The sequence below is a fragment of the Ambystoma mexicanum genome, chromosome 7q (assembly GCF_040938575.1).
Source record: "Ambystoma mexicanum isolate Mex_15411 chromosome 7q, UKY_AmexF1_1, whole genome shotgun sequence".
Classification (NCBI taxonomy): Eukaryota; Metazoa; Chordata; class Amphibia; order Caudata; family Ambystomatidae; genus Ambystoma; species Ambystoma mexicanum.
The window spans coordinates 898439071-898452545 of NC_090941.1; the positions used below are offsets into that span (position 1 = coordinate 898439071).

Below are 13475 nucleotides of genomic sequence, written 5' to 3' on the forward strand. Positions count from 1 at the left end.
TGCATGCATTCAAGAAATGCACCTCCCAACATTCGAAGCTGCTAAGAAAGTGTGGGTGGGTAAAGTCTTCGCAAGCAAGGCACAGGGTAAGACAAATTGAGTTATTATTCTGATCAATAAAAACATTGATTGCAAGATTATTAGCTCATAGACCGATGACTCGGTTAGATGGGTTCTATTGAATCTTCTCTTTTGTTCTACTTACTACTCAATTTTGAATGTATATGGCCCTAACGCAACAGATCCTGTTTTCTGGAAACAACTTAAGGCAGGTTTGCTATGCTGAAATGTACACAATCTTATTGTATGTGGGGACTGTAATGAAATAGTGGATCCATTTCTGGACAGAGTCTAAATCTCCTTTCAGAAATTCAAAATCTCACAACCAATTCCTAAAGTTTATTTCTGAATTAGGCCTTGCTGACGCTTGGGCCTGCAACACCCGTCGGACATAGATTATACTTTTCATTCTAGTCCACATAACTCTTTTTCCAGAATTGAATACATCTTTATGTCCAACTCCTTAGATGCCAGCCTGATCAATTCCACCATAGAATGCATATACCTATCTGATCGCACCTCTGTTCATACTAAAATTAGTGATACCCATCCCATTCTAAGTCTAAATCAAATCGGTGGAGGTCTAATTCAGGCCTATTAAAAGACAGAAAATGTGCTCACTTGCTGACAAATGCTCACAATAATTCTTTCCAGATTAATAAAGCAACAGACACCTCTATACCTAATAATTGGGACTGCTATAAAGCAGTACTTGGCGGTGAAATAATTTCCTTTGTTGCAAGAAAAAAGAAGGCTTTGAAACACGAATCTGAAGGAATTCTAAGAAAATAACAAATTATTGAAAAACAATGTTTCTAGGCCTTCTAACGAAACTCAATTCAATATTGTACAGTTAAGGATAAAATACAGCAAACTTACCTCTGATTACTCGTGTGCTAACCTGTTAAAATACAAAAAAAAATGTATCACTTTTCCAATAAAACCAGTAAATCCCTAGCTTCCTACCACAAAATGTAAAAAGAAAGAAGCAGAATCACAGTAATAAGACTCTCATGTTACTAGAACATTTGTAGATAAAAAGATCATCAATGTGTTTAGTACATTGTATCATCAATTATATTCCTCTGAGTCCACTTTCAATAATCCCAACATTCCTGCCTTCCTACAGAATATAGGAACTGGCTACCCCTCTCTCGGTGCTACCAAAAACAGGGTGAGCAATTTACAGCATATCAATATGCAAATCAAGTCATTTTTCAATTCATGTATATAATGTGAATTGCATAAAGGACCAGAGTGCCAGAGCAGGAAACCATCTTACATCAGAGCTAAAAAATGTTCACACATTATCATATTTAATATTAATATATTCACAGTCAAAAACGAAATCTAATAATAAAAACACACTATCATACACATATATTACAATCAATATTGCACATTTTGGGATTCTTCTCACTTGTAAAAAATAGAACAAGTATAATTCATTTCAAAAGGGGTTCAGTAAGTTAATCATGGCCACTGTCTTATTTAAGGTGGTTTTGCAGATAGTAGACTATCAATTTAGGTTAGTCTAACGTCATGTGTCGACATGTTTCGGCCATCTACATATATGGGACACTATCCCTAGTGTCCCTACACACAATCAAATCAAGGCCTTCTTCAGGACAGACCAATTTCTTTTTAGAAGATGAAATTTCTTTCCCAAATCCCCGTTTGCCAGACAAATACGATCTAAAAACAAACAAAAACATTTATCACATATTAAAAAAGAATGGTTCCTTTCTTAAAACATCAACATCTCTGGATCCTTGTATCCATTTGTTTTGATCAATAGTGGATCTTTAAATTTCATGCATTCATATTTCATCATATTATTTTCACAATTAACTCAATTGTAATCTGTAACCATACTGTAAGTTGCGAAAGCCTTTACTTACAAACTTGGCGGCACTAGAGCTTTTTAACAGTCCCTTTTCATGAAGACGGATTATGATTTCCAGTGTTCACAACAAACACCATTAAGCCTGACCAATTCGTGGCTTCAAAGAATTCTGTGGAGAAAGGAGGGGGAGCCCCACCATATGTTTAATACATACTATTTCCACATTACGAAATCAATTGCATATTGGTTCCCTTCTTATTATTTCCTAATTGAGGAGGACTTCTTATTTACTTCAGAAACCACCTAAGGTTATTCGGGCCTCTACAGCTAAATTTTGAGGACATTAAAACTAGCATCATTAATCTGGCTATAGTGATATACTCCATTGTGTGTCAGAAACGAGGTCTGTCACTTTTATTACCATGGTTGCGGGAAGAGAAAACACTGCACTTACGTGAGCACAATTGGTCTCGTGTCCACAGCTTTAATATATTGTGGCGAGCCTAGTGAATCTGTGTTGTCAGGCAGGCGCTTTTAAGGTCCGCCAGCCGTCACGTGATTGTCGCGCCCCGAAATGGTTGGCGCAGTCATACAACAAATCTATGAAACAAAAAACAAAGCGATCCAGCGCCGTATGATTACAACGTTGTGCCACAACAGTACCCGTCTGCACACAATAGCAGGGCACTGACACAAGCCGTCATGTACGACAGGCGAAACCGCTACCCAAAGAAAAGGGAGTTGAACCCCAGTTACAAGCCCCAAAGCCCTCTGGAAATGTTATTAGAAAAGAGCGACGATAGGTGAGTGAGCAAAGTAAATCAAGAACCGTCACCTAGTGAGAGTCAGGCACTAGGTGCTTACCTCATTTCCGTATGATCTCCTTCTGTCGCGGCCGGTGCACTCGCGAGGCTTCAAAGAGAGTCCGAATGCATCGGTACGCAACTGCAGTTTTAAATGCACGCATTTACGTGTCACGTGAGGGCTGCAGCTACTCCTCTTAAAGGGAGAATGCAGCTGCTAAAAAGCACACGGCAGCACTTAGAAATGCCTGTTGTTCGAGGACACCCCCTTGGGGGCAGTGTCTGTTTGTAGTGGTGTTTTTCTAAATTACATGGGGGGCAAAACATGAATGGCTGCTACAACAAGGCATGTTATACATAACCTGTAAAGGCCTATAATACAAGATAGGCACTAGCTAGTTATTCGCAAAGATCAGAAAAAAATTCCCAAATGATCAAAAAAGGGGGAGGCAAGCAGCGATTGTAAAAAGGGAACAATGAACAGTTAACAGTTACCTCGGAGTGATAATGGAATTCCACTCTACTGCCAGATTTAAACCTGAGCTAGCCGTATTGAGGGAATATATGCATTTTTGTTCGCTCAAACTTAATAAATTGTCTCTGTTGCCTCCCCTTATACTTGCTGGAATCGTTTGTAAAACAAACCACAGCATCTGTGTATTTATGTTTCTCTGCCTCATAGTGCGCAACTAGAGGCTTGTTAGGAACTTTATTTTTAAGACATGACTTGTGTTCAGAGATGCGTTATCTAATGCATCTCTTCGTCTTCCCAATATAAATTAAATTACACAGGCATTTTATGCCATAGATCACCCAAGATGACCCGCAATTAGTAAAAGTACGAAACTCCCAGTACTTACCATTTAACTCAATTTCTTTTAGATTGTTAGTGGAAGCACAGGCGACAAAATTCCCGCATTTGAAGGGAGACAAAAAAATGTGAGGGACTTAGTTGTGCACTCATACCCGAAAAAAGAAACGTTGCCCACTCAGACCACACTGTGGCATTTGCCACTGGTAGTGGGACACTTCAAATGCGGGAATTGTGTCGCCTGTGCCGACAGTCCTTTTGTAGTTAGAGGGCTTTATTGATTTCATGATATTAATCAGGTCTTGTTCCTCAATTGCCTTAAATGAGAATAAGGGGGAGGTGTCAGAGGATGGCATGGTTTTGGGGGGTTGGATAGTGGGTTAGCGATTGGAGTCATTTTGATTTTTGCCTGGAGAGTGTTAAGTTTGTTGCGCATGGCTGTTTGTATTTCGTCGCACCACCCCTTGTCGTTGATGAAGTTCTGGGGAGGGAGGGTGCGAGTCTCTAATTCTCTAAAAATAGAGAAGATCTCTTTGGAGCTGGACTTTGCTTCGGAAATCCCGGTTTCGAAAGAGTTAGCTTTAGCATGAATTAACGCTTTTTTGTACTCTTTAGAGCGATTCTGGAAGTCTTGTTTGTCTGTGTTGGAGCTGGTAGTTTTCCAAAAGCATAATGCTGCCCGTTTTTTAGTGCGGAGATCAAGGAGCTCTGGGGCTAACCAGGCGTTAGCGTGGCTGGTGGTTTTAGGTTTGCAAGGTTTGAGAGGGGCAATGGAGTTGACTACTGCCTTGAGGGCAGTGTTATAGGATAGCGTGAGGGCCTCTGGATCATTGGAGAATGGAGGCTTGAAGGCTGGTATCTGTAGGTAAGGTAATAGTCTTTCCTTTGTGAGCTGGCGTGTACTTCTGGAGATTGCCGGGGGTAGGAGGCAGGAAGGGTGTGTGTTCCCCCTGGTGGTGGGAATATTGAACGTGATAATGTGGTGGTCAGACCACGGGGTAGGAGTATTGCCAGTGATGATGAGGGCGAAGTTGTGCTGGGCTATCCAGTCCAATGTACGGCCTTGTCTGTGGGTAGGGTCAGTGACAGAGTTGCTGAACCTAGAGTCACGAGGGCGGAGTTAAGTGACTTAGCAGCAGGATCCTTGGTGTCATTGAGGCCTAAGTTCAGGTCACCTAATAGGATGACTTTGGTGGCTTTTTTTAAGTTGTCTGAGAGGAGGTGGTTGAGGACTCCCTGGAAGTCACCTATAGGTCCGGGTGGACGGTAGACAAGATGTAGTGTAATAGTGCAGTGGTGTGAGAGGTTAGGTTTCAGCTGGATGTAGTCACTGTTGTTATTCATGTCTTTGTCAACCTTCCTGATGGAGAGGGAGTCCCTAGCTATGAGGGCTACGGTGCCTCCTTTGGATGGGCGGTCATGTCTAGTGATGGTGTAGCCTGGGGAAGGGCAAGGGATGGAGCAGGCCCAGAGGGGTCATTAAGCCAGGTTTCCATTACTATGAGGCGGTCCAGGTCATGAGCAGTGATAAGGTCGTGAATACCTAGTGCGTGAGCATTGATGGAACGGGCATTAACCAGTGCACAACTGATGTGGGGCTCCTGGTGAGGGGCCGGGGTGGCTGTGGATGGTGGCGTTGGTATGCTGGGAGGAAGACAGTTGCTTGAGGATAGGAGGGATGAGCAGTATTAGTCTCAATTGCAATGAAGATGAGATTATCAGCAGCATATGGGCATCTATAACAGTAATAGGCAATTGATTGTAAGCCCTGCGGGCGGTAGTGGAAGGTGGCAACAGGCTGTTAGCGGCAGTAGCAGAGGGCATGTCATTTGCAATAGTATTGTTCACGTTTACAGTATTACATACTTACTACTGCCAGAGCAGGCGGTAGTGGATAGTGGCAACAAGCTATATGCAGCAATAGTAGAAGCCATGTTATTTACTATAGTATTGGGCGATAGTGGTAACAAGCTATTTGCAGCAATAATAGAAGCCATGTCATTTACAATAGTATTGGCAACATTTACAGTATTACATACTTTACTACTGCCAGAGCAGGCGGTAGTGGATAGTGGTAACGAGCTATATGCAGCAATACCAGAAGGCATTTCGTTTGCAATAGAATTGGCAACATTTACAGTTTTGCGACATTGACTCTACACAATGCAGGTGCTTGATAACTGTCACTGTAAAATATTAGTAGCGGCATCATTTGGGTTGATATTACTAGCATTCTTCATGGTGGTATGCAGTTCCGTATCATGCGCCGAGCTGGCAATAGGTGGGTGTGTGATTGTAGTACTTTGAGCTTCTGCAGCAACAGTCAATAGCTTAGGGGTGGAAGTGGAAGCCAGGTTCAGTTTGGCATTTGGCGCTGCCTTGATAGGCGGAATTGTCACAAGAATGGGAGTTGGAGCAAAAGGGGGTTTGGAGCTTGTTTTGTTTCCCTGGATGGTCATGGGCGTACTTAGTAGTAGTTTTTGAATTGGTCTTATGGGCGGGCTGGAGTTGAAGGTGGCCTCGGGGTGCGGGCAGTGGGGAGCTTGTGAGCAGACTGACGGTATCAATATGGCTGACTTTGAAGTGGGTTTAGCGGGTGTAGATCGATGTGCGCTGTAGGCGTTTGGCAGTGTGTGAGAGCCTCACCTGCAGACGTGCATTTCTGAGGTAGGTGGGCGGGTGGTGGGAGGCAAGAGCGGAAGTCGGGATACGGGAGCAGAGCCGTACTAGCCTAGTGGCTAGTACAATGGATAGGGAGCTATGGGTTGCAACGGTCTCCTTACCTTGCAGCTCCTGGGAGGCAGGTGGGCAGGCGGTAGTGTGCGAGCAGCGAAGAGCTGCAAAGAGCACCGCTGGCCTTTTCTCACAGCTTCTTGTCTCTGCTTGCCTCTCGGCCCTCACCCCCTCCATTTAAAGCAGGAGGGAAGGGGCAGGCGGGTCGGGGCAACAAATCAGCACACGGGCCTGTGGCAGTGATTTCCATGGCTCTGGTTGTTGTGGTTGTGGGAGTTTTCAGTGCCGCAGAGCATGCGGCAGGCATCATGTCGGATGTGGGACACTCGGTTGTTCCAAGAAATACAGCAGCAGCTGATCTAGCCTCCAGCTGATCACATAGGAGTCGTGCTCGCAGCAGAGCTGCAAAGAGCATGGTTGGCCTTTTCTCACAGCCTTCTCGCAACTATCAGTTTTCAGCCTCTTTTTTTATAAAAACCTTACCTAATGACTTAACTGAAAATCTCCAATGGAAAACTCAGCCAAAATGCCAACAAGACTGTTCAATAACCGTTGGAGACTATACCTGTCCGTCTTCCTGGAAAAAAACAGCAACCATACCTGTATCAGCCAATCTAAGCCAAACTCTTTTCTTTTTCCGTCAAGGAATGTGTATTACCCCTCCCATGCTCTTTAAGCGTAAGATATCTTTGGATAATAAATGTTGGAACTGTCGCAACGGTGAAGTATCATCCAAACATATGTTTTTGGATTGTAAATATACTGAACAATGTATGGCAAATGATTACATGTATCTTTAAGTTAAACCAACCTTTACGTTTTAAGATCTTATATTTAGTCAGTGCTTTCTTTCAACAGAACCTGAATTGGTTAATCACAAAATATGGTGGAAGTCCACATGCAATATACATAGATTGGAAGGTTGCATAGCTTCAACCCCAATAGTACAGCACAAGTATGCATTGAAACGAAACATGTTTCTTAACTTCCTTACCGCAAATGATTACTCTATTTTAATTTAATACCATTCTTTGTTGTAACCATTACCTTTATCCTATCATTTCCCCCTTTCCCCTTATCCTTCCCACTTCCTTACTCGTTTGTCTGTATTGTTTGTTATATGTTCCCCATCCCCATTAATCTTTTGAAAAATCTCTCTAGTTGTGACTTATACATAATTTAAATTCAATGCTTGATACACCAATTGAAGCTGTTTAGTATTACTATTATATAACATGCTTCCGCTTTGTCATCCTTTTATGTACTATGTTGTACACGCATTGTTTTTGTTCTATGCCTTCAATAAAATGCCTTAACTAAAAAAAAGAAATGTGTGTAAGTAATTAAACTTAAATGCTTCCCATGTATAATAGTTGTTTAATCAAATATCTACCATTCTGACCTCATGCAGTCCTTCCTAAACCAGTCTTCATTTGCAAGGGATCTATGTAATCACTGCAAAATAAAATGTCGACAACGAAAATGTTGATAAAAAAAAAAGAAAAGAATGTGTTTCCTTTTTTTTTTTTCATTTCACATTACGTTTCCACAAGGGGAGACCGCCCACCCATAGTCCCTCCTCCCGTATTCCCCTTACCTTATTTATTACCTTTACCCATATACTTGCGGTGAAATGTGGAGCAAAAGGTTCAGCGTTTTTGCATTTAAAATCTTTGCAGGCCCAGTGATTGTATAATCCCAGTTGCAAGAACTCTGCTAACATCCCTTCGTGTGCTCGTTTTATTGCTTCTCTTTGCAAAAGAAATGTGTAGCTACTGCCATCCAGTGGCTACAATGATCCTTGCACTCAATAGTTTTTCAGAAATAAGTGCGTTTGTGTGTGTGTATGTTTAATGGACATCATTTATCTGTCAGTTTGTGTTGTCCCCAGCACGTCTTCACTGATATTTCTGCCATCTTCCCCTATTGGGCCAATAGCTGCCTGTCGAGTACAGCTACCCACTGTAAGGGAGCCATCGTAGGCATTACTCCTCTTTCTATGTCTATTGCACGGTGCAGTGCTTGTCAACAAAGCGCTCAATCCCCTGTTAAATAAATACAAACAATGGTTATGTGCGCTCTGAAGGGATGAGAGATAATCATCCTCTTTCTATATGTATGCCTGGTAGAATTGACTTTAAGGATAAATTTGTACTAAACAAAACCTCTACAACACCTTCACCAGCTTTGTTTTTAGTCAGCCTTTACTCATACGCTTTATACTTATTCTGCTTGCATGGCGTTTCTTTTTTAAGGTTATTAAAGCAGGCTCTAAAACTGCATGTGCTAGTCTTTCACCAGATCAATATAAACGGGCCTTTTGTTGTTGGAGAGGCAGTAGCTAACATTTTCAGATACATTTTCTGGTATCCAGTTAAAATTTCGAATGAACAATTTCGAATGCCTTTTTGTCGAAAAATAAAATGTTGAGTATATTTTTTTTTTAATTTATATGTTTTTTTTGGGTTTAGTTGGTAAAAAAAAGGGTCAATAAAAAAATAAACGGGGCTGGGAGGGAACCCCCCATTAAAAAAAAAAAAAAAATTTAAAAAAATTGACTTTTTTCCGACATTTTTCATTCAACAAAAATGCATTCGAAATTGTGACATTCGAAAATGTCACTATAAACCACATTTTCTTCTTAAGTACCATTGAATGTTTGCATTTTATTTGATGCAAAAAAAGGACCTTGGCTATGAAGCCAGCGGTGTGGGCTGCACTCCCAATGTCCACATAAGTGGTTTATAATTCTTTGAACTGTTCAATAATTAGTAACTCGATTCTTCCAATGATATCTTAATTTATTTGTTAATTATATTCAGAAATGATTATTCTTTCACATTTTCTGCGCAGATGCGTTATCGGGTCAATGCATTTCGGACATGTCCTTCATCAGGGCATATTAGATCCTCTAATTAGGTCAGACAATTACAATTCATTGTCCAAACACAGTCAACATTATATTTAAAACAGTAATTCACAATCAATGATATAGTTCCACAATATACTTCCAATTTCTGACATCCCAGAAGCAAATTAATTATGAATATCCACAACGTTCATAAATTAGTCATAAATTGGCATCAACATCAATTGTGCATGTACAACATATTTGCATATTCAAATAGTAGGTAAACAGATTGTATTGTGCGGCAGCAATAATTCAACGTGATATGATAATACGTACGTCATATGGAATTTTGAAATGGAACAAAAAAAGGGAAAGAACCTCTGTTAAAATCTCTAAGACTCAATGAGTAACGAAAAAGCAACGTAATAAAATGCTAACTGACCTGTTGACGCTGTTAAATGCTTGTTAATTTCTGTAAACATGGACAGAACAGCGTATTATTAATTGGTTACTCAAATAGTACTAAAAGGGGAGAAAGGAAAATCCTACGTGCATCCTTACCAGTTCAGAACCCTGTATTCTCACACGGAACTTCATTGCACGGTAACGCCATTACTCAAATTCCAAATGTGTGTGCACATCAGCTATGCAGTCTAAAATCCACGGCGATCAAAATGAAGATCCTCCCCAGTTGTGTAAACTGTTTGCTGGCGGAGATAGTCACTTACAGTAGTTCTGCGCTTCACACGTTGCGGGGGCTGTGCAGAACAATGACTGGTATTATTCTCCATTGTATACATCGATTTCTTTGTTGGCCGTGTGTCTAAAATGAAACGCTGTGAGAGCAAAACTGATGCCTTACCTCAAGTCAGAAACAAAGCTACTACAAGTGAATCCTGTGGAACCCGACAACAAACGGTTGTCTTGGAAACCCAAAGGAAGCATGTTATGAAATCTCGTATTCTGTACACATTTTTCACAGTAACAAGTGGCCTGCCAGTGAAGAACAATAACTACGAGCAGGTGCCTGGTCCCACAGTTTTGTTATCTGTTGATATGATGCTCAGCACCTAGCCACCTATGGGCGTGGTTGCTCTTTACAAGTTTCGATACATTCTCCAGCATGAGGTTTGGCATGGATTCACATGCTCATGAATATCCCTGCCATCAGGCCGGGAATCCACAGTAATAAAAGAAGATGGAGTGTGCCAGCTGATGGTTCTTTTCTGCCTTGTGTTTTGCTGCAGGCACTGGCACTGTTGCCCCAGGGTGGAGTGTGCCAGCTGATGGTCCTTTTCTGTCTTGTTATTCTGCAGGTACTGCCTCTGCTGCCCCAGGGTGGATGTAGTGTGCCAGCTGATGGTTCTTTTCTGTCTTGTGTTATTCTGCAGGTACTGCCTCTGCTGCCCCAGGGTGGATGGAGTGTGCCAGCTGATGGTTCTATTCTGTCTTATGTTTTGCTGCAGGTACTGCCTCTGTTGCGGTCGCTGGCATCTTTGCGGCGCTGAGGATCACGAAGAACAAACTCTCCGACCACAAGTTTGTTTTTCAAGGAGCTGGAGAGGTGATGTATCATTTTATTTGTTTCAAATGTTTTTACCCCCTGTCATATTATGCGCATTATGCTATCCCCAAGTGACACTGGTGTGTATTAGCCAAAGGTTCTAAGGATTCTCTGTTGTAATGTTGACCACTCATTACCTAGACTTGAAATATGTCGTCCAAACAAATACATTTGATACCATGAATATTTAAAAAGTGGTCGTAAACATATCGCTCCGTCCAAAAGTATAGCAAATATTCCACCAGGAACCCAGGTATTACCCAATCCCCTTATAAGCCCATATAACACATTTTGAAATCCCTTCCGCAAGGTATGTGCCCTCCCCCATGCTTCCAAGATTCTAAGGCCCCCGGGCCCCCTCCACCCGTACCACAGTGGGAGGCTACAAATTCACCGTGCAGCAGTACCCAGCAGCTAGACCCGAACCCAATGTATACCAACATTTGCTTATAAACATTAAATCAAATCTACATGACCTCGACATTTCCGAAGCTACATGCCTTTCTGACATGATCACCGAGTATCTCCTTAAAAAGACCAGCGACCCCTCATTTAGAACAAAATCTTCCTCAAGTATTGCAGACTTCTTTCTAGGTAGACCTTCTAATCATAGGTCTTTAATATTCTGTGACCCTTACAATGCACTGCCTCTGGCACCTTACATTCCAAAGATATGGTTTTATAATGTGCTAACTCTTGGGATTACCACTTCAAAGTACCTGGGAAAAACAACCAAAGATATTGTGTACAATACAGAGATGCAACATATCTACAAGGAAAAGGACACATGGGAAGAGGTGCCACACCCAACTAGTCTGCTTGGTTGGTCTCCAGAGCGAAACTGGCAATTGGCTTCCATGTGGTTGATGATTTTGCTAAGGAACAGTTGATTACAGATGTTGCAAGGTAGTGGTATTACAGCAAACTTTAAACTAGTTGAAGCAAGAACAAGTCAGGTGACCTTTCGCAGGGCCAATGCAGACATATTCCAGGTTATCAGGTAGTGGCACAATATGGCTCTGTGTTGGAAGTGCTAGTCCTAATAAAACGTGCAGTAAGGTCAAGTTTAGGATTACGAGCACTCAACCACTTTCAGCATTTGCAGGTCGATGGCTTGCCATACTTTTTATTCTGTAAGATGGCCTGCTGGTTAAAGTAGTTAGAAGATGTTTTCCATTACACAAAATAAAATAAAAAAAATGTAAAAAAACTATAGCCGCTACTAAAATGCTTATGCAGCATGTTTTCCTGTCTGCTGCAATAACACAATAGCAATTTCTAAGCTATTATACAACCACATGTATTCTATGACGCCGTATGTGGTTCAATGGACCTTCAGTAGGTAGACACGTTGGCTGGGCAGCAATATGGCCATGACTGGTCCTACAATGAATCAGTCAGATAGATTTGTGGTTAAGAAGAACTGAGCTTTGTGAGTAACCTTCGGCCGCAGGTTTTAATCCCAGAAGGCTGGTTTATCTTCCTGAGGTTGATAAGATGATTCCCTGTTGAGTTGGGTAATAGGAACGGCTGTTATTTAAATTGTCATGCTCACTCCTAAAGAGAAATGGGCACACTCGAACCAGTCCCAATAGATATGTTGATGTGTGTTCTTATAGCTTCATAGTTGCATGGCTGAAATACACCGGCCATCCTAACATCTCATTCTTCCAGCCCCAGCTGGCATCTTTGGAACAATCAAGCAGTCGCAAACCCAAAATCCATTCAATGTCATCACTCATGCAGGCTCACGCATTCAAGCACAACATAACACAAATACATACAAACACTATCCCATCTGTATATAGTGCTGCAAGCTTGATTTCTCCCTTTCTTGAACATTGTACCCACTTTACTGGTACTTGGTTTATAGGCCTTGGGAACAGTGAGGGCTGAATCCACTCTGCCAGGATTTGAAGCTGTGTCTTGCAAGCTGAGTGCAATTGTCTAAGGCAAGGGCTAAACTCCCTGAACTATCCGAACTGCAAAACCTGCCATTGCAAGCACCATTACGTTATTACCTGTAATATGAGTTGTAGTTCTGACAGAATGCCATCTTGTGTGGGCAGAATATCTGAAGCATTTTTGATTTTTAATCTAGATTCATAGACCTCGCACGAGGGCCATACCTTCAGTTTTGAGCCCTGAAGACCGAGTTAAAGGCCTGAGCGCACTGAGGTCCTTTAAGGTGATATGAGGGTCTATAACGACGGTACAGCCTGAGGGAGAGTACTATAAAGCTATGAGAATCAGTGGCCAAACACAGCAAATGTTTATGTAAAAAAAATATTTATTATATTTTTTGGGGAAACTTAAATATTCCAGGTGGAATATTTAAGCTCAAAAATAAACATGAAGAATAGCATGACAAAAAGCAATTAGAACCCAGGAGGAGAAAAGAGTTCATTTGAAAATATATATATTTTTACTATTCTATTGTTTTTCCGGACTTCAGTATTCCATGTGGACCTGCTTGTCATTGCCCATGATGAAGACATGATGAAGACATTGGAATATTGGTTTCCAGAATTAGATTATTTTTTTCAGATGTCTGTCCAGAACAGTTTGTTCTTGGGACACCGCCAAATCATGTGTTTATCAATGTACCTTTTTCTCCTCTGCATCTCCAAAAGCAGTCACTGTCACACATTTCTTTTGAACATTGTATCCGGTGTCCAGTATACATGGTGCAGGAGGTTAATCTGTCTGGCTCTTAAGCCCCTATCCAGTTGGTACCTGGCCGGACTGTTGCACTGGCTGCCAGGCAGAACAGAAGCGAGAATGCTGCTTTGATTCTCCTGCAGGGA

At 41.6% G+C, this 13475-nt stretch overlaps 1 protein-coding gene across 1 annotated transcript in view; it reads left to right on the forward strand.

Moving 5' to 3' along the window:
* Positions 1-13475, forward strand: part of ME3 (malic enzyme 3) — a 697492-nt gene that overhangs the window by 552168 nt on the left and 131849 nt on the right. The window contains exon 9 of the mRNA XM_069639735.1: positions 10571-10668. Coding sequence (XP_069495836.1) covers positions 10571-10668 — 98 coding nt within the window. The remainder of the gene's footprint in view (positions 1-10570; positions 10669-13475) is intronic.